Below are 24,993 nucleotides of genomic sequence, written 5' to 3' on the forward strand. Positions count from 1 at the left end.
TTAATATTCTAATGCTGAGAGCACTGTTGAAGTTAAGATCTGGAATTAATGTCTGGGGAAGTGTATTACAAATGTGTAGGCTGAACCTCCCTGCCTTTATGTATCACTTCAATTTATGTCTGTTGCTGATTATGTGTATTGCCGTAAGGAAGAGGAGGATGAAAGTAAAGGTATCTGTTGTCTGATTGTGCAATATCCCACCAGAAAAGTCTGTTAAAGATGGAGAAGAAAAGTAGGAATATGTGTATTTATATTCTGTTTGTTTAATCAACATGTTAGATGGAAAATATCCCTTAGCACCTTCCTCCTTAGAGAGCACCTTCCAAATCTGTGATCTTTACCACCTAAAAGAAAAAGGACAGTAGATACACCACCTGCAATTTCCGTTCCAAGCCACTCACCATCCTGACTTGGGAATATATCACTGTCCTTCGTTGTCACAGTGTCAAAATTATGGAATTACCTCCCTCACAGCACTGTATGTAACACCCCAAGGACTGCAGCTGTTCAAGAACGCAGCTCACCACCACATTATCGATATCAGTTGTGTATGGACAATAAATGCAGGCCCAACCATCAATGCATACATTGACTGAATAAGTGAAATGTTGAAATACTTCATCTAGCAAACGGAACAAGCCCTTAGCTAAATGGTAACATTATTGCACTTTGGTTGGAAGAATAGAGGCATAGACTACTTTCTAAATGGGGAGAAAGTTCAGAAATCTGAAGTGCAAAGGGACTTGGGAGTCCTAGTCCAGGATTCTCTGAAGGTTAACTTGCAGGCTGAGTTGGTAGCTGGGAAGGCAAATACAATGTTGGCATTTATTTTGAGAGGACTAGAATATAAATGTAGGGATATACTTCTGAGGCTTTATAAGGCTCTGGTCATACCACATTTAGAATATTGTGAGCAATTTTGCGTCCCATATCTCCGGAAGGATGCACTGGCCCTGGAATGGGTCCAGAGGATGTTCACAAGAATGATCCCAGGAATGAAAGGCTTAACATGTTAGGAATGTTTGAGGACTCTGGGTCTATGCTTGATGGAGTTTAGAAGGATGAAGGGGGAATCTACAGAATACTGAAAGGCCTGGATAGAGTTGGATGTTGGGAAGATGTTTCCATTAGCAGAAGAGAATAGGACTCAAGGGCACAGCCTTGGAGTAAAGAGATGACCCTTTAGAACAGAGATGAGTAAAAACTTCTTTCTCCAGAGAGTGGTAAACCTTTGGAATTCGTTGCCAAAGAAGGCTTTGGACACCAGGTCATTGATTATATTTAAAACAGAGATAGATAGGATCTTGATTGTTAAGGGGATCAAATGTCACGGGGAGAAGGTGGGAGAATGGCGTTGAGAAACTTATCAGCCATGATTGAATGGCAGAGCGGACTTGACAGGCTGAATGGCCTAATTTCTGCTCCTGTGTCTTACAATCTTATGGTCTTATGGTCTCGCCTGAGTGTCACAGTGTGGAAAGGAGAGAGGTCAGGTTCAAACTCTGGAGTTCCAGTTCTAAATTGTGGATTGATATCCAATGGGATCCATTGTGCCCTAGTGATTTTAGGAAGGGAACTTTTAAGATTAAAGAGCCGCTTCTGATTGCTAAGTATTTTCATAAGTTATACCATCACTTTGAAATGTATTTGTTATTGTATAGAAATTGGCTGAATTGCCTTTCAGCTATACGTCAGTCAATTTGAAGTTGTGCAAAGAAACAGCTGACTTCCAGAAAGGGGAGATTTCCATGCTGTAAAGAAATGCTATCTATCTCTTGGATCTTAAAGGTTCTGTCAGAGTCTGAGGACCATGCCCTTGCAGTTGAGAGAGTCAATGCTTTAATAAACAGGATAAGCAGAGAGTGCATATCTCTGCCTTTGTAGAAAGCGCACTTAAAATGTGACTTGTACCAATGGTATTAGGAGTTGTTAAGAGGTTACCCATGTACAGAGTTGTTGTACACCTAGGTAATGATTTGGCTGAGTGAAAGTTATCGCTTCACCATCAATCACAGAATGTCCGAGTGAGGTTAAGAGACAGAACAGTCACAGGAACAACTTCCAGGTACTTTTCCACCTTTATGGTGACCAGAGCAATGACTAAACAATGTCCATCACTAGAGATAAATTAATACCACAAGCAGATGTTAAGTGTCGTCAAAACTTTCTTTAAGGATGGGAGTTCTCAAAAGAAGTGTTTAATATGTCTTCCTTAATTGATGTTCAGAAAGCAGATTTGGATTAAGCAAGGTAACACAATCAACACACATTGAATCTGAGGCTGAATGAATTCCAGAGTGTTATTAGGTGAAAAATGGAGTTCTGATGAGTAAATGGAGACATTGTCATAGATCTGCAAACAAGTAATGGATGGCTGTTCATCAGTACTGAATCCCGCCAAGGCAGATGGTGGAATTTGAATGCCATAAAAATTTGGAATTAAGAGTCTAATGATGTCCATGAATCTATCATCGAATGTCAGAAAAACCCATCTGGTTCACTAATGTCCTTTAGGGAAGGAAACTGCCATCTTCACCTGGTCTGGCCTAAATGCGAGTCAAGATGCACGGCAATGTGGTTGACTCTTAACTGCCCCCTAGGCAATTTGGGATTGGCAATATATGCGGGCCTAGTCAGTGATGCTGTCATCATGTGAATGAATAAAAAAAGGTTAGTGGTACTGCCCAGATATCTTAAGGAGATGTTGCAGAGAAGCATTTGAGGATCATTGAAGTTGAATGGGTGGTGGAAAGCTCAGTTTTTTATTCAGCATGGACTACCAAAAGAAATTCAGGCCCAGGATCCAAAGTTATGTCTTTTTTTTTCACATCATAAGTAATTTGGGTATGAATGGGTATGGGTGAAAGAATATGTTTTGTGCGTCTTATGGTATACATGTCATGCTTGTATTGGGCTGAAGCACATTGAAAAATGACATTTCATCTTTCCAAGGTTGGAGTTATGTAAGGACAACATGTATTTTGTTTGAATTGTAAACTGGAAAATGGAAGTTTGAACGGCTTAATTTCAACAGGGTTAAGGTAGAGAATTAATTAGATATTTTTGTTATTGCAACTTGAAGGAATAGTGGAATTGTGGTTATTTACAAGTTACACAAGAAGCTGGATGTGATACATTTGTAAGACATGCTGGCATAAGGTGTCTTTTTGGTTAGAGAAAATAAATTGACAAGCAACAGGATTTGGATTGGTTTAAAGCTGCAGTTTGACAAAGCACCAAGAGGAGCACCTAGACTCACGCCTTCACGAGTCTACCACATTACAATCACTCTGTCCTCATCAGTGAGTGGAAAAGAAATAGCCATCAAAAACTGCAAAGAAAGAACATTTCTAACCAAGCCAAGACTTGATTCAATAGACCAGCTACCAAATTGAGGATTACCACTGTCGACAACATAATATGATCACCAAAAACCAAAAGGAACCGTGTAAAAGTCACCTCATTTCCCCTTGTGCTTTGGACACTTGATCCACAGAATTTGTCACTGTTTGCCTATATAGTTTCCACCCACCATATCTCTCAAAAACTGTCTCCTCTGTCCTGTCCGTCCTATTTATAAACTAATGTGTACTTCATTTAAAAGGGGCTATAGTTTAAGTTTCCATCTGAGTAATTAATAATCCATTTTCCCATATGTAAGAGGATGTTCACTATAGTGAACAGTTTTTGGTTTTTTGTTCATTGATGAAACCTGGTGTGAGTTTATTTTAGCTTAAATAGCACTCACAGTCAGACATAAACTATCCCAGTAATTAAATTAGTCATATTTCACATCGGCGGCAACTCATGGAATAGAGGAGCTTGATTTCCAGATCACTTTTTCCATCAGGGTCGTGATGACAGTGAAGGAGTAGGAAGCACAGAGAGCAGGAAGGGTTATTTGTTTGGGTTGAGAGTGAGAGTCATTGAGTGGACATTGTACATACAATTCTGAGAGTTGTCCATGAATCTGAATGAAGTGCATGTGCAGTGGCAAGGTTAGTGAGCAGGGTGCTCTGTGAGTGTGAGGTATCAGAGGAAGATTCTGGTATTTACTCTTGAAGCGTGCAGAAGGTCCTTGTCCTCCTCCTTGCACTGCTAGGTAATTCTTTTAACTCAGAGCACGGGACTGACCAGTCCTCCACTCCATTGCTCCTTCCAGATCCCTGCAGCAAAATGGCGGTGTGAGTTCTCCTTACAGCGCCACATGCTCAGTGAGAATTGTTGAGCACCTCAGAATGAGGGGCAGTTCCTGGCTTGTAGTGACTGAATTGGTTTGCAGCTGGGCTTTAAATAGGGCATCAGTGGAATGAATCCCAGAACTGCTGGCAGTGGTGAGCAGACGTGTCTCTCTGCCATGTGATTCCCGTAGAAGGAATTAGAATAAATTCCAATAGAATTAGTGAGGGAAGGAGCAGAAAATTTCATGAGGAAAGTTGCTGCGAGCCATAGTGGACCAGGCACAATGAAATCTCACTCAACAAAAGCCTTGAACTAAAAATGGGAAAATTCCACCTAATGATTTAAATCAATGGTCCCAGAGGCTAGATCCAGAGGGAGAAATGACTATGAAATCCATTGGGGAAATTTGAGGGAAATAACATGCCTTACTCTACCACGTTCTTTTTAACCTGACCCAAGCATCTGGTTTAATGTTTCTTATCTTGCCAATAAGCAGTATTTTGCAAGAACTTGCCCTTGAATGAACAAATACTTGGATTTTTGCTGAAGATTAAGCACAGAAAATGGAAGTAAATAAATCACATGATCTGTACACGCGTTACCTTGAAAACCAAACTCCAAGAGTTATTTGGAAAAGTTCAGTAGGTCTAGCAGCATGTGTGAAGAGAAATTAGAGTTAATGTTTCAGGTCCGGTGACCCTTCCTCAGAACAGGACCATTAACTCTGATTTCTTTTCACAGATGCTGCCAGACCTGCTAAGCTTTTCTAGCAACTTCTGATTTTGTTTCTGATTTACAGCATCCGCAGTTCTTTTGTTTTTTTATCCAAGAGTTATTTAGCAATTTTGAGTTATTTTATTCCATACATTTCGTTCTTGTTTTGAGATTGGTGAATTGGTAATCTTTATTTGCTAAGATTTGTTGAATTACTTAACATTACTGCAGGAGATCTGTTTTCAGTGACTTATCCTTCTCATGCTTTTTTTTTATTCACTCGTGAGACATGCGTGGCATTAGCTGGGTCAGTATTTATTACCCGTCCCTAGTTGCCCTTGAGAAGGTGCTGGTGAGCTGCTTTGTTGAACCACTGCAGTCAACATGCTGTAGGTAGACCCACAGTGCCATTAGGGTGGGAATTCCTGAATTCTGACCCAACAACATCACAATGTATTTCCAAGTCAGGATAGTGAGTGGCTTGGAGGGGAACTTGCAGATGGTGGTGTTCCCATGTATCTGTTGCCCTGATCCTTTCAGCTGGAAGTGGTCATGGATTTGGAAGGTGCTGTGTAAGGATCTTTGGTGAATTTTAATGTCCACCATTAAGTAAAAATATGTTTCTTACCTCTGACTAGCTTTAGTGGAAGTGTCACTTTAGATCATCATCAAAGATTTTGTTGTAACTGCAACCGTAATATGAGTTTCAATACCTGTGCTAACTATAGACACTTTATACATTTGTGTAGCTTTACCTCTACCCACTTCAAGTTTCAACCCCTTCCCTTCAAAAAGAGAAATGCCAAGAAGTAACAGGCCTGTTACAACCTTAGGGATTGAAGTTGCTTTTATTTTTATAAGTATCATTTGTATTTTTAATCTAATAACCTTATCACTTTTACTAAAATAACTACAGCAGTAGTCTTGCAATTAGGTAACCTTGATCTTGCTTAACAGCAAAGCTGCTGGTTACTTTTTAATGTAAAGCTCAAGAACTAAATGAGAGCCACATAGAAGCATTTACAGATTCTGAGCTCACAGACCACCCTGAGGACATCCCTGCTGTGATCATGACACCTGATTTAACTGTTCATATAGTTGACAGCAATGAGTTTGGAGTGAGTTTTAGGGGCAGGGAATGAGTACAGAATCAGGGAAGCTGCCTTGGAAAGGAGAGGTGGTTCAGAGGAATGGGGCCGTGATTGTCTTTGGTTCCTTTGAGACCTTTAGGTGTGACTCCTCCCATCCTCCTGCCTGCCTTCTGGATAATGGCAGCTTTGTTTGCTTAGTATGTTAACTGACGCCTACAGTCTTAAGAAAAATAACTTTCCACAACTAAAAATTACCTCAGAAAATACTCAAACTAGAAGTCAACTTCTTTAAAACAATTATACAATTTTAAAAAAAATGGTGTTGTTAGCAATTTTCTCATATGAAAGGTACTGGGTCTTCAGATTATCAAGTTCAGGCATGCTGATGGGATTAAAAAATGCAGAGCCAATCCCTCATGTGTGTAGAGACATTTATTTATGATGCAACATGTGGATTTACCTACAGCTGGTAAGGACAATGCTAACTTTTGTTTTAAGAACTAACCAAAGTCTTCATGTCTGGAACTTTTCCATAACAGTTGTATCTGTCCTTGCATGCACGCTGTCATCATAATGAGAAATCAATCATTCTTTTTAAAAGCTGGTAAAAAACTGAAAGCTGATTTGTACGCACTGTTTGCTGCTTTCTGGTCACCCTGCCCTACTGGTTTACTTGAAGGTACGTTCAAACAAAGGAAAGGTGTAGAAATTATCACTCATGCTGACTTTTTTCAACTCCAATTTGGGATCACATTAACATCGATCAGAATGCTGATTTCTTCTGTTTTAAAGGAATTGCAGAAACTAATATACTGTGAATTATTCCTCTGAATTTGTGAACTAAGCAGGTTAATTATGAGCAACCTTGTCATAGAGAATTTGCTAATGTTTCAATAACAAGTAATTACTGTCAGGAACTGATCGGGTATCTGAAAAACTGGGATTTTAAATAACATTGGTTGGAATTTTACTGGCCTCATGGTATAGGCAAGGGGGCAGGATGGCTGGCAAAATGACATGGGGAGGTATACCTGGCAGTTTCCTACTATCATGCCATTTTGGTCAGTGATGGGAAAGCTGGCAGACAAGTATGGGGAGGCGATCTAATGAGACCTGGTAGTCTCTCAGCAAACACTGGGGAGAGAGCCCTCCTTTTATTGGACAATTTGTGACCCATAGAGGGGGTACTGCAGCAGCAATGTCTGTCCATGTGGCACTTCTGTGGGGAACCTGTCTGCTTGATCGTGGAATCCCTAAACCCCACCTACCTATCTTTGAGGATGCAAGCCCATCAATTGTTTTATTTCAAAAATATACTTTATTCACAAAATATGTTTATAAACATAGATAGTCACAAGGGCAGTTTGATTCTGTGTCTCAATCAGCAGATGCAGCCCCTGTTGGCAGTACCTCTGATGAGCTGCCAGTTCCCCGATTTGTACCTGTAGCTCTTGGGCATGGGCCACTCCCCTAATAGATTTGGCAGCCTTGGGCACAGCCACTTAACTGGTCAAGTCTGGATATATGTCTCTTGGAGACCCCACTATGAGGTCGCCTCCCACTTTCAGATCTGGTGGCAGGACTTCAGCTTCCTTCATAAATGCAGCCTGTTGAGTTTAAACTCATTTTAAAAACCGAGTTCTGGGAATGGCTGAAGGGGCCGCATTTCCTGGATCAAGTAGACAGTTCAGGAGTAGGATAGGCCTGTTACTGCCATCAATGTTCTAACATTGGAGTACCCATGGTCAGCTGTATTATAAGTTGGGAGCAGGGGAAAGCTATTTTGTCAGCTGTCGCCCCACCCTTTCCCTGATCCTCCTCGATGATGGAGGATGAACCTTATGCAGCCAAACTTTGTACCCAGTGGACTTTGCACAGCACCAGTATGACAAGAGGCTTGATAGCTTGCCAGTTTCCCAACCAAAGCAGGTTCAGGCAGAGAATAAAAATTCAAATGAATCTCCAAAAAAACCACATGATAGTTATCTTGTACTCTGTGTATTTGAATAGAGTGTATTTCAAATTTAATTTGATGTCTTAACGTGTTTTCTGTACTTCCCCTCCCCCCATGCATGTGTAGGCTCTTGTTTTCCTTAACAACCAGGCTTAGAATTAAATGCCAGTTACACTGTTTGTCTTCTTGTGTTCAGTGCCAACTAAACTGGTATTCATGGTAGTGTTGCAGTTCAACCCTTATCTATAACATAAACCCAGACAGTTTAAGATCATTGGGGTCTGCCTCTCAGATGTGATATGTACCTGGAATGTTTACTGGGTAATTTGATATTTTTCTGTCACCAGTGGGATTTTCATCTGGACCAAAAATATTATGCCTGATTTTAAGTGTTGGAGACTTGTGAAATATTTCTCCTTTATCCTACTGGGACTAAAGTTGATTTGTTCAGGAAAACTAGCAGGAAATAACAAATGTGTCAAGCATTAGTTGCTTTTAAGGTTGCTGTTATATTCTGTTGCCTGGTGAAAGTTGTAATGTTTTATTATCTTAAAGCTGATATGTAAGTATAATTTGTTGTTGAGAAGATGTATTGAGCACAATATATGTTTTAATGTATAAATACTGAGTCAATAATCTGTATTTTTCTTGCTTTAGGTGCATTTGGATATCTGAAGCTGATAATAAGCATTACCTTTTGCGCACCACTTAGTGATTCATTCAGGCTCTTATGAAAATCTACTGAAGCTTTGATCAAAGCCCTCTTAATCTGCAGCAAAAGTCTGATCATTCCTGGATGTGGACACTTTGATACTAATCTGGCAACCAAAAGGCCGAAAGCTATTGAGGAAACTTGATACTGGCTGGAAAGGAATTGCTGGGATTTATTATCTAACTGCATGTACGATCAACTCTGATCATGCAGGATTGGTTAGAATATTAATATTCTCAGTGAATCCAGCAGTAGCATCAGGAATTGTGCGCTGCTTTGCGTTTACAATAACACCAAACCCCACCCTCACCCTGTGTTATGCGATAACGGAATGAAGGGAGTGATGGATAGTCACCTGGACCTCAGTTTCCTGACAGAGGATGAGTATCAGATGCTCTTGAAAGTTATTCAGAGGGATTCTGAACTCAAGAAAAAAGACAGTGAACGAATCAGGTAAGGCCCTGTTTTTAAACCTTCAAAACAATTGTAACCCAGTCTGTATTGATAATTGTTCTGTGTTGCAGTGTAATTTTCACACCTACATCCAGGTGTACACTTGCTGCTTTTGAGACAATACTACTGACTCTCTGTGAATGTGTATCTGAAAATACTCCCAATTGAAGCACAGAATTGATGCAAGCCAAACTTTTCTTGTTAGTTCTAATCTTAATTCTTAAACTTTCCTTCATTTTTTGTGCTCAGAAGTAATCTTAAAAATAGAATACAAAAATGTTGGCAGTGTTTTGAGATGCACCAAAAAAACCTTTGTAACAAAATCCTTTTATTTAATATTATATAAGTGTGTGTGTGTTTCAGGGCCATTTGCTCAGCTTGGTCAATATAGCTTAGCACTGCCTTGTGCTGAGTATTTCCTAATCTGTTGCTAGGTTGTCATACTTCTTGGAAGCAGCCCATAAACATTTTAGCACAGGAAAAAGTCATGTTGGCACATTGTGCTAATTCTTCTGACAGGGACCATTTCAAAGCTCAATGACTTTATTTTATGGAGTGGAGAATTCTGTGCAAAATACAGGTCCCCAGGCAGACTTCTATTCTTGTTCTTAAAGTATAAAACAATAGGTCACTGAGGCAATGATTAAAACTATTTTGTTTTATAACTTAAGGCAAAATGGGAGTTTAGATTTCTACACTTATTGTTTCCCAGCATTGAGCAATTACAATGCAAATGATTTGGGTAAAAATACTTCAGATGACTCCCTCATTGCTCAGTGCTGGTAAAGACACCCCTGGTCACCTTACAGCTGGTCCCAAGAAAGTGTTACCTCTGTGCTCCAACTATGACCTAAGCTGCTTGCTCTTTTTAAAAAGTTAATATGCCAGGATGATCTTATATGTAGTTTAAGGCACTTGCCATATTTGAATGAGAATAGACCACACACACACATTGTTTCAAACAGCAGATTGGAAGTGCTTCTGAACTTGACTTTGACTAGCAAATTGCTCCTGATCTCCTAGTCTCTAGGTTGTTGGAGATTGGACATATGAGTAAAGATGTTCGTTGGAATGCCAGTGAAGTGCCAACTTGTTGACCTCAAGGTGAACTTACAAAGGCAATTTCCCTGTTTTCCAAAAATTCAGCGACTCTGAGGTAGAGTCAGAGTCTTTGGACAGTTACTTACCTGCATAGTTGGCCAGAAAATGTTGGACAGAAAAATACTGTTCTAACGTCTGGGTAACCATTCCACTGATCACCCAATCATTTACTTAGAACCTGTGGGATCCACAGACTTTTCAGGTCAAAGGAACTATGACTAAGTCTGACATCTTGACTACCACCCCAACCTGACCATATTCTTTCATGGTGGTGGTTGCTGGCTAGACCAGTATTTGATGAATAGGTGTGGAGGCTAGTGCAAATCTGTGAGGTTAAATTGCAGATATGGAACAACTAAAGCAGCTTGCACAAGTTCAGGACTTTCCAGAAGGGGCTAACAACTACTGAGGTCTGGTTGAAGCACTGTTGCAAATGCTACAACTCTTCAGGATAAGCAAGCTGCTTTAGTTCTTCCTTATTTGCAATTTCACATCAAAAACGGACCCCCATCTGTCACCATCCCTAACTAATACCATAACCTTGCTACTACTCTGTATCCACCAGCCACTTTAACCACCTGTCACCCTACCAACCTACAGTCCAACCAAGCACCACCCTATTCGCTTCCCTTCCTAGTCACCTACCACCTTACCACCTCTCAACCTGTTCACATACCCACTTAACTACACACTTTACCTCTCTACCCATTTACTCATTTATCCAGTTACAAACATTCATCCATCACTAACATTCACTCTGGTAATTTAAAATAACCTTATGGTAGCCTGTGCTGTAAAAATGGAATCTGTTCTGCAACTGATTCTCTTCACTGTTCTCTGCATGGATACCTGTGCCGAGGGAAGTTTCTGGCAGTTGCATTGGAATTCTGGCCTTTCAAAACATATTCATGTAATTGCTCAGTTTTCAGTCTGCTCAGCAATAGGCAGTGGTTCTGACGCTGATTAGAAGATTCGGGCTATTATATTGCAGAAACCCTGCTGATCAAACTGATTTGAGCCTATTTTAGCAATTAGGCTTATAGCTTCAGGCTAATCTATCTCATAAAAGACAGTTTCAACATTAAAAGTGTAATAATATCATGTATTATGTGGTAATGACACACTGGTGGAAGTATTATCCAATTTATTATGTGCCGTACAAACGTAACATTAAATTGAAATATTAGTTCATAGCTTGTTAAAATGCAGCAATGCTTCAGCCACCAGTGAAGCTTCAGTTGCATGTTTGCTGTCTCCCAATTAGATGTCGCCTTCAGTTGCACACCGGAATTTGGAGGAACAGACCAGAGTTAATCCTGTCACATGTGGCCTTGAAACATTCTCTTAATTAATAATGTGTGCACACCATGGCATTGATCAATTAAATATATATGCTGTTGACTCCTTTTTAAAATCTTTTAAGTTCTGAAATCTAATTGCTAAGATTCACTTGTGAATTTTGGTTTGTGATTGTCTATTATACCGGTTATGGTGACGCACTTGCAAACTTGCAGAAGGATAGTCTTACTCCCTCCTCCGCCCTCGCCTTCTTGTAAGTTTCCCTGCTTTACCGGGAGATTTTATGACACTGGAATGTAACTTTTGTATGTGAGGAAACTGAATCCTGTCTGAGTGAAAAACCTCTTTGCTCTCGTTGCAGGACAGCACAAAAATCCATTCAAGATGAAAAGAGAAGGAAGCTGGTTACTGGACTGTGGTTTGAGGAAGTTAAAGCAAAACGTTACCGGAATTCTTTACTTGGGGTGGACCTGATCAAGGCATCAATAAGGAGGAAAAAACCCATAACACATGGTAAATTATTATAATGGCATCCATCAAGTAAACCCCTCAATATTTTAACTTTGTACAATGCATGCAGGATCCTGTGACTAATGTGAATTTTGGGGTAATTTATGTATTTTCCACCAGTCATATTGAGTTTTTTTTTATAAAACAATTATTTGAAAGTTAATATTAAAATTATATCTTTGTAACAAATCATAGAAAGAAAAGCATATAGGGCTTTTTGTGACATTGGAAATCTCACCTAGTGCTTTATAATTAATTAGTCCTGTGAATTATAGTTGTGGTTCTGATCACAAGCTAATTTGCATTCAACAAGATTCCACTGAGAGCAATGAGCTGTGACCAGACAATTTGTTTCAGTGTTGTTAATTGAAGCACAAATGTTAGCTGGATGCCATGCTCCTCGAATAGTGCTGTGGGATCTTTCGTAGCACAAACAGAAATAAATCAGTTGACGATTGCTTTCATAATTTTAAGCACTTCTATCATTTTTAATTCAACATGATTTTTCAAGCTGTTCTCCGTATTTGTAATTCCTCACACACAGCATTGTCCAAATGACTCTGCATCGCAACCTTTGTAAAGCTTAAACATCTTTCCTATGGTGTGGAACACAGTGCTGCATGCAGTACTCCAGTTGTGGTAGCAGCAAGCTTTTAATACAATCAATATTATCTCTTGGCTTTTAATTTTATGCCTCTTGTGGCAAATTCGGTGGGTTGAATCTTATGTTTTTTGGCTAAGTACAAGTTGTGTTGAGTTGTGTAGATTGATTTTCATTGCGAGGCTCAGTGAGTTTTCTTGCCATATCGTGCAAACTTGCCTTAATAATTACCTATTGTGCGCCTGTAGCGTCTGATTTCCACCCTATCTTACCGTGTGCCACTCCCACAATGGCTCGGCACTCAGCAATATCCCAGAATTCACCGGCATCCTTTACATCCATGCCATCTGCAAACACCCCTTGTGCACGTGGACAAGCACTGCCAGTTCAGATCTGCCCTGCACAATTCCTGACATGGTAGATGGGTGAAATCATGCCCCCAGTTTATAGGCAAGGACCAGGAGGTCCTGCTGTATGGGATGGTGTTGACATAGGACTTCCTCCTGCCCTAGGATCAGCAGCAAATGCCATGACAACAGATCATACCAGTCTTGTCCAAAGTTGCCACCTGGGTTGAAGCAATCTCAACCTTTTGCAGGAATGCCCAGCATTGTAGGAAGAAGGCCAATTCCTTTTTTTACTCCATCTCTGCTGCTGTATCCACCTCCCACTAAGGCTCTTGCTCTACCATTCTCAATTGCCTGCAACGTCTTTCCTACATGTTCTCTCTCATCACTAACCCTGTATTCCCTCTGTGCTGCCTACTCTTTTGCTAAGGACATCTCCCCTCCTGAGCCAACAGTAATAGCAGTGCCACCCAATTTCATCTCCCTTAATGTCTGCCACTCTCTCGTTCCAGGAGGAAAAAGGCAGGAGGGTAGAAAGACTTCGGGTTGGTGGTGTACTGCCTGTCATTCAACTCCTCACCCCTTTGAGGAGAGCATCCTGAATCTGACCGCCCTAAAGGGGACTGAACTGATGTCAGAGTCTGCCCTTGACTTACTGTGCTGCGACCCCTGATCCAAGGCTATCCCGAGCTTCCTGGATTTGTGTCTGTGCTTAATGGCATGACAAGACAGCAGTAATATTAGCCTGATCTCCCTGGCTGAGGGGATAAATTGCAGTGTAGCAAGGCAATGCAAGGCAGGGATGCTGTGAACATTCAGGTAGCCTCAGCGTGAGTGTGCACTATGACAGTAGACGAAGGACTCAAAAATGCAGCTTGGTCTGGTCCATGAGCTGGATGTGTGTCCCTGAGCACACAGTGTCCTTGCTGCAACATTGCAATGATTGTTGCTGGATTGTTCGGTCTGGGGTGCAGGGTTGAAGTACAGAAATGACCTCAAGATGAATCAGAGATGTGCCATCAGGGTACTTGGAGGTTGGCACACATCAGGTGCCAGTGTCCTTGGACATGGGGTGAGTGTGACCAGTACTCCAGCAGCATGATCTGAAATGTTTGTGTCTGGTTTCCAACATAGAAGCCATTTGGAGCAAGTGACGAGCTGAATCCACCAGGTACATGCTCTGATTTCTATGTTAAGTTTTTCCAGTTCAAGTTGGTTGGATGAGTGAAGTCTGGATCCTGAACATTAATGAGGCAAGTTGGGTCATCTAAAAAGAGCTTAAACAAGTGTTAATCCCTGCCAATTGACAACACCCTGGTGAAAATGTCACCACATCGCATGCAAACAGCATAGAAGAAGGAATGAGATGATCTTGATGTTGAGATGGGCCTCACTGGACCACATAACTCACCAAAGCCCACGTTGTTCAGAACTCTATAGATATCATGCTTTAATTCCACAACACTGAATCCGCTTCCATTCAGAATATGTTGATTTTTTAAAAATTGAAATGAATAACTTCACACAAAGTGAAATTGAATTTCATCTTTTTTTTTATCTCTTTTCTTTCTTCTTATCAATGTTGGGGTCATAGTGGTCTACAGCACAGAAGGGCCCTTCAGCCCATCAAGCCTACACCAGTCAAAAATAACCATCACAAGAATGTTGTGAGGGTTTTTGATTCTACCACCTAAGTCCTTCATAAATCTATACATCTTAATCATGTCCCCCTTCAGTCTTGTCTGCTCCAAGGAAAACAACCCCAACCTATTCAGTCTTTCCTCGGACGCTTTCTGAACTTCAGTGGAAGAGTAGCATGCATGAGCAATCTGAACTATTGCTCACTATAACGTAAATTTGCTGCTCCATTCTCTTCCAGGGTAGGGAGCTACAGGTCCTGTTTGGTATTGTGTGATAAAGGAAGACCACTTGGTAATGAAATCAGAGGCTCTTGTCTTCAACAAGATGCAGGATATTGCTGGATGTTATGATCACGGTAAAAATGGACCATTGGTATTCAACTTCCATCATCTGTTTGTAATACCAGATATCTTAATGGATTAAAAAATTATTAGAAAATGGACAAATACTGACCCAAAAATGGCTGCTGCCATCACCTGACCAGTTTCAGCCAAGTTCAAAAAAATCATCAGTAAACAAGGATCAGTCTGACCTAAAATTAATCTTATTATAAGAGGACACTAAAACTCCGATGTGTATTTCCCAGTTGATACACAGCTTTCTGAGAGTTACACATTGAGTTGAAAGGTTATCTGCAGTGTGTTCAGCTTGATAAGCAATGAGCAGTCTCAGAAATTTACAAATGGGCCTATATCAACAGCTGTTAACAGAGCAGAGGCAAGGAAGAGTGGATTTATAAACAAGAGCTGGAAGACACTCTCTCTGCCGGCCTCTCTTTCAACCTCAAAAGTCAGTGCTCCGTGAAAAAGCAACTTGGAAAAATATCTGAAGAAGGGTCTAGGCCCGAAACTTCAGCCTTCCTGCTCCTATGATGATGCTTGGCCTGCTGTGTTCATCCAGCTCTACACCTTGTTATCTCAGATTCTCCAGCATCTGCAGTTCCTGCTATCTTGGGAAAATATCATTCACTGAGAATTCATCTACAAGCTTCACGATTTCTGAGGAAACTGGATAACCATTGGTACTCAGGTTTCACTCCCATGGCTCAAGGCCTCTATAACATTTTATTCTGCAATCAGAGGAAGGGTCACCAGACCCGAAACGTTAACTCTGTTTTTTCCTTCACAGATGCTGCCAGATCTGCTGAGCTTTTCCAGCAAGTTTTGTTTTTGTTCCTGATTCACAGCAACCGCAGTTCTTTCGGTTTTTAATCTGCGATGAGTTCCTTCTAGTCTGTATAGAAGCTTTCCTCTGCACCTCTCAGTCTTTGACTGATCAAGAACGGGTTAAGCAGATGGCACCTGATAGCCTGTCCTCACCTGGTCATAACAATGACAGCAACGATGTACAAGTTACTGTGATCTGATAGACTTTGTTATGGAAACCATATTGGCGATGAGTGGGAAGTTGGTGATTGAGCCACTCAATCTATTTTACATGTGTCCACTTTGAAAATACACCTGGAAGGGACATGTAATATCCACCCCCTCTGCTACAGAGTCTATGAAGAAGACTCAGGTGGTAGATTGTACCTTTTCAAGATGCTAAACTTATCTATCAGCCACTCTATCTCACATCATCATGGTGGTTGTGCTTAAGGTACTCCTCAGCATTAACCCTTTCATAACCTTACACCCCTATACACATAACCCTTAACCTTCTCCAATAATCTCCCGTGTGGTCCTTTGTCAGAGGCTTTCATTAAGCCCACATCCATTACACTCCTCTAATTTGTGAGTTATTTATGTCTCTTAGTTATGCCAATCAGCATTCCACCTCCATGAAATAAGCAGCTGATTCACCCTGGGGAACTTCTCTAGACGTGACCATAAGAAATAGAATTAGGAGTAGCACACTCACTATTCAATAGGTTCGTGGCTGATCCAACATTCCTCATGTCCACTTGCCCGCAATTTCCCTGTAACCCTTGATTGCTCTACTGATCAAGCGTTAAATATTCACAAATGCCCCCACAGCCTTCTGAGGCACAGAGATCCAAAGACTCTCAACACACCTGAGAGAAGAAACTCCTCCTCATCTCAGTCTTAAATTGGCGTCCTTTATTCTGGGACTATGCCCTCTAGTCCTATATTCTGTAAGAAGGGAACATCCTCTCTGTATTTACCCTTCCAAGTCCCTTGAAAATCCTACATGTTTCAGTGAGATCACCTCTCATTCTTCTAAATTCCAATGAGTAGAGACCCAAACTGTTTAACGCTTGCTTATATGGCAATCCATCCGTACCAGGGATCATCCTAGTGAATCTTCTCTGAACTGCCTCCAATGAAGTAATATCTTTCCTTAAATGAGAAGACCAAAACAGCTCACAGTACTCCAGATGTGGTCTCACCAGCACCTTGTACAGTTGCAGTAAGACTTCCCTACTCTTATACTCCAAACCTCTCGAAATGAAGCCCAACATTCCATTAGCCTTCCTGATTACCTGCTGCACCTGTGTGCTAGCTTTCTGTGCTTCATGTACAAGTACCCCAAAGTCCCTTCATGTTGCAGCTTTCTGCAATTTTCTCCATTTTAAATAATAATCTTCCCTTATTCTCTCTTCCACAATGAACAACTTCATATCTTCCCACATTAAACTCCATTTGCCAACTTTTACCCACTATCTTAACCGATTTAATATCTCTCTGTAAACTGTTTACATCCTCTTTTCCACCTATTTTTGTGTTGTATGTAGATTTGGCGACTATATTTGCTTCCTTCCTCCAAGTCACGAATATATATTGTAAATAATTGTGGTCCCAGCATTGATCCCTGCAGAAGCCCATTGGTTCCAGATTGTCAACCTGAATCAGAACCCCTTATCCTCCCTTGCTGTTTCCTGCCCATTAACCAATTCTCTGTCCATGCCAGTGTCCAACACCATGGGCTCATCTTATGACTCAACCTTTTGTGAAGTATCTTGTCAAATGCTTTCTGGGAGTCCAAATACAACACATCTACTGGTTCTGCTCTATTCACTCTGGATGAGACATCCTCAAAAAACTCTAATAAATTAGTCAGCTGCAATTTACCTTTATGAAGCCATGCTGATTACATTATGATTTTCCAAATGTGCAGCTATTACTTTCTCAATAATTGATTCCACTATTTTTTCTACAATCGATAAAACTACCCATATTTTGCTTCCCTTCCTCTTTGAATAGGGATGCCACATTTGACAGTTTCCCAATCCTCTGGTATTTCTGCACAGTCTAAGGATTTTTGGAAAATGATAACCAATGCAGTGGGACAAGAACTGGGTGCACTCCTAAATTCTTGAACTCACTTCTGTTCCTAACATCTGGTAACATTTAGCCCGTAATTTCCAGGAATCAGACTGTTTTCTTCCTTTCTCTTCAGGATCCAATCATGAAACCTTAACACTTTATCATTTGTTAACTTAACTGGCATCTAAATGCTTTCTCCATCAAAATATGCCTCCGCTTGCTCTTAACCAATTCAGGATATGATTTCTCTGTGGTATCCTTTTTTCCTCTTTAATACAAACCAGGGCAGAGTATTTATTAAATGTCTTTGCCATTTTTTTGAGGATCATCTTGAAATAGGTCTGAGGAAAAAACTCTGAGGAGTTCCACCTCGAGTTGACCTGATGGTAATGAGCATAATTATTTCAAATAATGTGGGGAAAATATTCTTTAAATATATTGAAAGGGGATATGATAAATTGCATGTAAAAGTAAAATGGACTGGATTAGCAACAGAAAAACTCAGACATGGAAATTCTCGTTAACTTTCAATCACATTTTGACAGAACTGCATTATTCCCCTGCTAGAGGATGCATAACAATGTGACAGGCCAAACCAGTTGGGCGGCATTTTGCAAACAGGCTAGGCCACTTGCTTCACTATAATGTCATATGAGTCACAGCCTGGGGCAATCACAACTTTTTAAGGTTTAGGCACTTGTCTGAAGCCAGAGGACAGGGAATAAACTCATCACTGATTCTCATGTCGATAAATGTGGAGCTGGAAAAGCACAGCAGGTCGGACAGCATCCGAGGAGCAGGGAAGTCAATGTTTTGGGCCGAAACCCTTCTCACGTGCTCATTACTATAGGATATAAAATGTCTAGACACCCAGTTCTGAAGAAGGGTCCTGATCTGAAACATCAACTTTCCTGCTCCTCCAATGCTGCATGGCCTGCTATGTTCCTCCAGCTCCACATTGTGTTAGACTCTGACTCCAGCATCTGCAGTTATTGCTATCTCCAGGACTGTTGAGTGGGTACATATACCATAGAGAAGATCCATGGCTCTGATTTTTGGAATTACTGAATGAGTAGATTCTGAGCCAATATGTTCCAGATGTTACAACTGGAGGTAGAGGGAGAAAAGAAAAATCACAAGGTTAGTGCCCCTATTACAGTATGTCAAAAACTGTTTTCCAGTGTGACTCCACTTTAACACTTGAAAATTACTGCAATTCCAGATGTCAACAATAACAAAACAGCATTAAAGTAGCACAGTAGCACGAATAATATAATTATTTAAGGTTGGCATGTAAGTTTAATATATAATGCATCACATAAGAATGAAATCACCCTTGAGCTGGTCACAGCAAATTCTATTGATGCACATTTGCATTCAGCATTACTGATTCATAGCAATATTATCAAGATTTTCTAAAGGCTAACTTGATATCATTGACTATAATTTGAGAAAATTAAATTTACTTTTTATTTTATGATTAGGATTCCTGCCACCACACCCCGTCCGCCTCCCCCCCCCCCCCCCCCCACCCAACACACACACACACACACACACACACGTAGTTCAGCTATAACACGTGTTTCGTTAACGTGAATCAACTGTAACGTGATTGATGAATAGCGGGTGTTGTTTGGATAACATGAACCTTCTGCCGTACAGGTAAGGATTTTCTGTAGCAATTTCCCTATAACACGATTTTCTATAGTGCGAAGTTACACAAGAATGCAACTATTACATTATAGGAGAACTACCTGTACAGACAAACACACACACACATATAAACAAACACCATTTTGATCTGTTATCCCACATCCCTTCCCACACACGCATGATGTATTCAACATATTCAACTAATGTTAAACATAGACTGTCAATATTCAACTTCCATCATCTGATTTTATTACCTGAGACCTTCATAGGAAAAAAGTTCTAAGATAAATGCTGATCTAAAATGGCTGCTGTGATCATCTGACCACAGAATGAGGCATGTCCATAGAACCCAGATGGAATAAAAGAAACCCATCTGCACTGAGATTTTCATGGTACCTAAAGATCAAAACCACCAACAGAATCTGTGTCAAGAAAATGTCAAGCGAATCTCCTGTTTAATTTATAGCAGCATGATTGCACATACTGGGCACCAGGGGCTGTCTGCAGCTGTCAACTTGGAACAACAATGGAGCTGACTCAGGAATGTACAGTACAAATGGACCTATAACAACAGATGCTCTGAGCAACAAAAGACAGAGAGAGAAATATAAACTGATAACAGCAAGGACTTTGCAAGACTCCCTCCCCCTACCTCTCTTAACCTCGAAGCCAGTTCCTGGTGAAAAAAACAACCATTTAACTATTGCTGCAGAATATGAGACAACAATCAAACAACCGGCCTCAGGTTTAAAATCTACCACCTCAAAGACTGTAAGGACATTTTTTTAAAAAAACTGTATAGCCAATTTTTGCCATCTATAGCAGACACTTTATTTTTACATTTATTAGATATGTGTGTGTGTGTGTGTGTTGATATGTTCTTATTGTTTTTCTCAGGGTTAAAGAGATAGTAAAATTCCTTTTCCTTATACTCAAGAAAACCGTGTAATTTGGCTCCTTCGTTTTGATATGTTTAATAATTTTTAAGTACAGTGTGATATCTCTGTGCTAAAAACTAAATTAATATATTTGTTAGACCGAGAGAAGTTTAACAAGCTTCTCTACACACACACACACACACAAACAGTCATCTTCCCATGTCCCACACCCTCCTCCCCTTATCTTCATATAGGTCAGCCTGACGATGGCAGACAGCTTGTAGGCTCAGCAGCTCTGACAACCTGTACCTGACCCCTTGTGCTGCTGCCCCAAAGGCGACTTTTTTAAAGGATGAATGGTTTTTCCATACTAGCAATTTATTTCACTCAAATAATGCATTAAACAGTGTAAGTTACAATGATAGTGATTCAGAGAGAGACTGAGAGATTGAATAGAGCAAGGGTACGGCCTGTCATTATTTGGGACTCCATGTCATTATGTGGCTCAGTCTTGGAGCAGGTGGAACTTGCAGCTCCATTGCTGATTCTGTGACGCTAACTGGAGGCATGACCCACCGCTTGGGAAACACTGCCCTGTTGCTTCGGTCCTGGGTTACTTGCAGCAGTGTCCAGGAGGTCAACCTTTAATTCCTGGAATTGTGGGGAAAATCCGGGAATATTGGTAAAAGTCTCCAGCATGAGTCCTCACTTTCAGAAAGGCGAGAGGAAATTATATTTTATTCACATTCATTTTCATTTTTATTTATATTGGAACGGAGATAAGGTCTAATGAATGCATTTTTCAACTGCTGTATGGATTGTGCAATGGGTAACGGCACCTGTCTCTCTCTTCCAGAATGTTAATTCTGTCAACTTCCACAATTCCACAGGATTCAAGAATGCGTAGTTTTCCTTCTTCTATGTCTTTCTTTCCTTTCACTTAGCCTCATGTTTTGTATCTCTTTTACCTTACTCATTTTCACTTGCTGTTACTATTATGTTTTCTCTTATTTTCTCATTCTTTCAATCACTGTTGATGCCATTGGCTGGTTCTCACTTTCATTCTCACTCTCTCTTGCTCACTTCTGCATGTTTTCTTACTATCACTCACTCACTCTCTTTCCCTTTTTCTCTTTCTTTCTCTCACTCTTTCATCACTTATTTTTCTGTGAAATGGTGACTTCAAAGTTCTCTGTCTTGCAACAATTTCATCCAGTCCTCATCAGCCTGATTCCTCAGAACAGTACTGATCAATGCTCATCACATTCAGGCTGGGAAAGAAAAATCACTAAGCAGGAATGTCACCCTACTTAGGTGATTGTTACTCTGAAGTTTTATATCTGGTACATTGGGACACTGATATTTACGTCTTTGTTTTGATGTTCTGACCTGACCTTCATTGAGCCCTGTAGGTTTATTTGATATTCAGCAGTTACATAGGTCGGATGCATATACCAGATGTTCCGTTTCCCCAGCAAAGAGCTCTTTGATATAGTTTACCCGTTACATCAAAAACTAACCTCACGTTAATGCACAACACACCAAGGACATTTAAGAAGAATCTTTCAATTTGCTTAGGTGTATACCAGTAGGCTAAACAATAGGGATACTATTTATAAGTTATTTTCTCTCCTTGACAATCTTCAAGTGGAAAGTTGATTTGAGTTTGTAACTATGCCAACACAAATATTAACTAATTTCCCATAATTTGATTGGCCTATACCTCTGTGGGAATCAGATGACCTCTCCTGAATTGCACTGGAGGAACTGAAATCCTGGGATGGAATGTTTCCACAGGATTGACTTAGAGAGAACATGATTCACAATTCAACCTTTGTTGTTATAACACTAATTAAACTGTCCATTGGAATTAAGCAAAAAAAGGGGAGGAAATTCAAATATGATGGTAGATTCAAGGGACTGTTCATGATATATTTCAGGGATCATATGCAAAATTAAACTAAATGAGGTATTGGTTATTTGGGAGAGTCAAAAAGAAGAAACTTAAATTAGTAACATGAATTTGAATCTGACAGAAAACATTATTTAATTAGCTGAATGGGAAGAAAAGTGGGAGAGAAAGGATTAGGATGAGACCTAGTTATTACACCTTGTTCACAAATTCTAGGAGTCAGATTGAGACCACCAGAAACTCATTTCATATGCAACGATTGCAGCTAGCAGGAGGTCCAGACTGGATGTGAACTTAGAGTTGAAAGGAGCAGTATATTACACCATGTTGCACATAGTTCCAGTGGAGGTTTTAATTCAGGACCTTTTGGCTTTCAGTTTAATCATAGCAACAAAACTTCATCTTATGAACACTATAAATATTTAATGTTATGATTTGTTTAAATCTAGTACAATGGATCAGTCTAGATTTTAAATCTGTGAACTGAGAGAAGAATTAAATTTTATCAAAAGGTAAGATGTGACAGACAAGTTGGTAGGGAGGAAACAAAAGTTAGGAATAAATGGGTCTTTTGCGAATGGCAGCCCACTGGTGGGCACTGCAGGCATCAGTGCCCACCCACTAACAGTATAAATTGTTTAGATAAGGGAACTAAATGTCAATTCTTCAAGTTTGCAGATAGCACAAAGTTTGGCTGGAAGATGAACTGTGAAGAGGCTGTACAGATACTTCAGTGTGATTTGGACAAGTTGAATAATTGGGCAGACGCAGGGCTGATGAAATATAATGTGAATAAATGTGAGACAATCTACTTTAGTAGCAAAACCAGGAAGACAGCTTATTAACTGAATTGTGGTAGATTGGGAAAGGTGCAATGAGACCTGGGTATCCTTGTACACCAGTCACTGAAAGTAAACATGCAGACGCAGCAGGCAGTGTAGGGTATGTTGCCCTTCATAGCGAGAGGATTTGAGTACAGGAGCAGGGATGCCTTGCTTCAATTGTACCAAAACTTGGTGAGACCATACCTGGAGTAATTTATGCAGTTTTGATCTCCTTATCTGAGGAAGGATGTTCTGATTATGGAGTGAGGGCAATGAAGGTTTACCAGACTGATTTCTGGGACGGCAGGACTGATGTATGAGGAGACTAGATTGGTTAGGATTGTATTTACTGGAGCTTAGAAGATTGAAGGGAAATCTCAAATCTAACAGGACGACACAGGATAAATGCAGGAAGGATGTTCCCAATGGTTGGGGAGTCCAAAACCAGGGGTCAGAGTCTAAGGAATGGAGTGGGCCATTTAGGACTAAGATGAGGAGAAATTTCTCCACCCAGAGACTGGTGATCCTATGAAATTCGGTGACATAAAAGGCGATTAAAGCCAAAACATTGAATTTTTACAGGAAGGAGTTAAATATAGTTCTTAGGGCTCAAGGATCAAAGGGTTTCAGAAGAAAGTAGGAACAGGGGACTTAGATGATCAGCCATAATCATGTTGAATGGCAGAGCAGACTCGAAGGGCTGAATGGCCTATCTCTGCTCTTATTTTCTACATGACCAGTTACCTTACAGTTTAAATTGCTAAATGAACAATTTTAGTACAATATTCAATAAAATGTGGTTGATTGAAAATGTATTTTTGTCTGTATTTAGAAGTGCCAGTATTTGGTATTTATAAAGTAATTGCAGTGATTGATATTTTGTATGTGATTAATGTGTTCATAGATTTACACTGCATGTTAGCAGATTATTTGGATATTGGAACTGAGCCCAATCCCGTACTTTGTTGATCAGCAGCCATTACTAAAGCATTACATTGCTCACTCACCCCTTTTCTTATTTTTGCAAAAAATACATTTTGCGTATGGGAGATTTAAAATGTTATCTGAACAAGCTAATTTTTGGAATCATACTTCCTTTTGGATGCTTGTTAACTTTGCTTTTCTCTGTTTACAGATACTACTCAGAAAAGTGAATCACAACAAACTCAGCTTTCTCGATCGTACCCTATCCCAAACTCATCTCAAACTGCCACATATGAAGAATCAAGGTTACTACTTTCAAATCTGTCGTTACATCAAATCTTTTCAATCATAATGGCTGCTTCTGATAGAATAGAAAGTCACCACGGGGCAGGGATTGACAAACTTAATAAGAAGAAAAGTTATTTAAAATTTTTTGAAAAAAGCACTCTGCTAAAAGCTGTATCCTGTTACTCAAATACCAAAAAATAAGCAGAGACACAATTCAACATTTAAAGGATGTCACAAAAGATTTATTAATTGAATGGTATTTTCTCACAATTACAATGTTAATAGAAGTTTGTTTAAACAAAAACAGAACAATCCATTAGTAACATAATAGGTCTGATTGGTCAAGGTTGTAACCTGCACAAGAATCTGTAAAGTGTAACATAGCTCCAGAGCCACAGATTGCAGACCCCTGCTTTAGGGAATGTTGGTAAAGTCAGGGATTCTGCTCAATGGTGAGTGTAGATGTTTAACTTGTTAACACTTTCTATCTGCACCATGAAGTGAAGATAGATATTTAACTGTGATACCTTGGGGCTGTTGTAGATAGAACTCTACCCCGATGTTAATTAGGGTTCAGGGAGAAGACATAGAAAACTGAAACAGAGATAGTAGGAACTGCAGATGCTGGAGAATCCGAGACAACAAGGTGCAGGGCTGGATGAACACAGCAGGCCAAGCAGCA

General features: G+C 40.1%; 1 protein-coding gene across 1 annotated transcript in view; it reads left to right on the top strand.

Annotated features, from left to right (window-relative positions):
- Nucleotides 1-24,993, top strand: part of LOC109924223 (synaptotagmin-like protein 2) — a 100,648-nt gene that overhangs the window by 18,078 nt on the left and 57,577 nt on the right. The window contains exons 2-4 of the mRNA XM_048605308.1: nt 8,599-9,106; nt 11,868-12,019; nt 24,235-24,441. Of these exons, the coding sequence (XP_048461265.1) occupies nt 8,985-9,106; nt 11,868-12,019; nt 24,235-24,441 (481 nt within the window). The 5' untranslated portion in view covers nt 8,599-8,984. The remainder of the gene's footprint in view (nt 1-8,598; nt 9,107-11,867; nt 12,020-24,234; nt 24,442-24,993) is intronic.

This window comes from Rhincodon typus, chromosome 14 (assembly GCF_021869965.1).
Source record: "Rhincodon typus isolate 14 chromosome 14, sRhiTyp1.1, whole genome shotgun sequence".
In the NCBI taxonomy this organism is placed as follows: Eukaryota; Metazoa; Chordata; class Chondrichthyes; order Orectolobiformes; family Rhincodontidae; genus Rhincodon; species Rhincodon typus.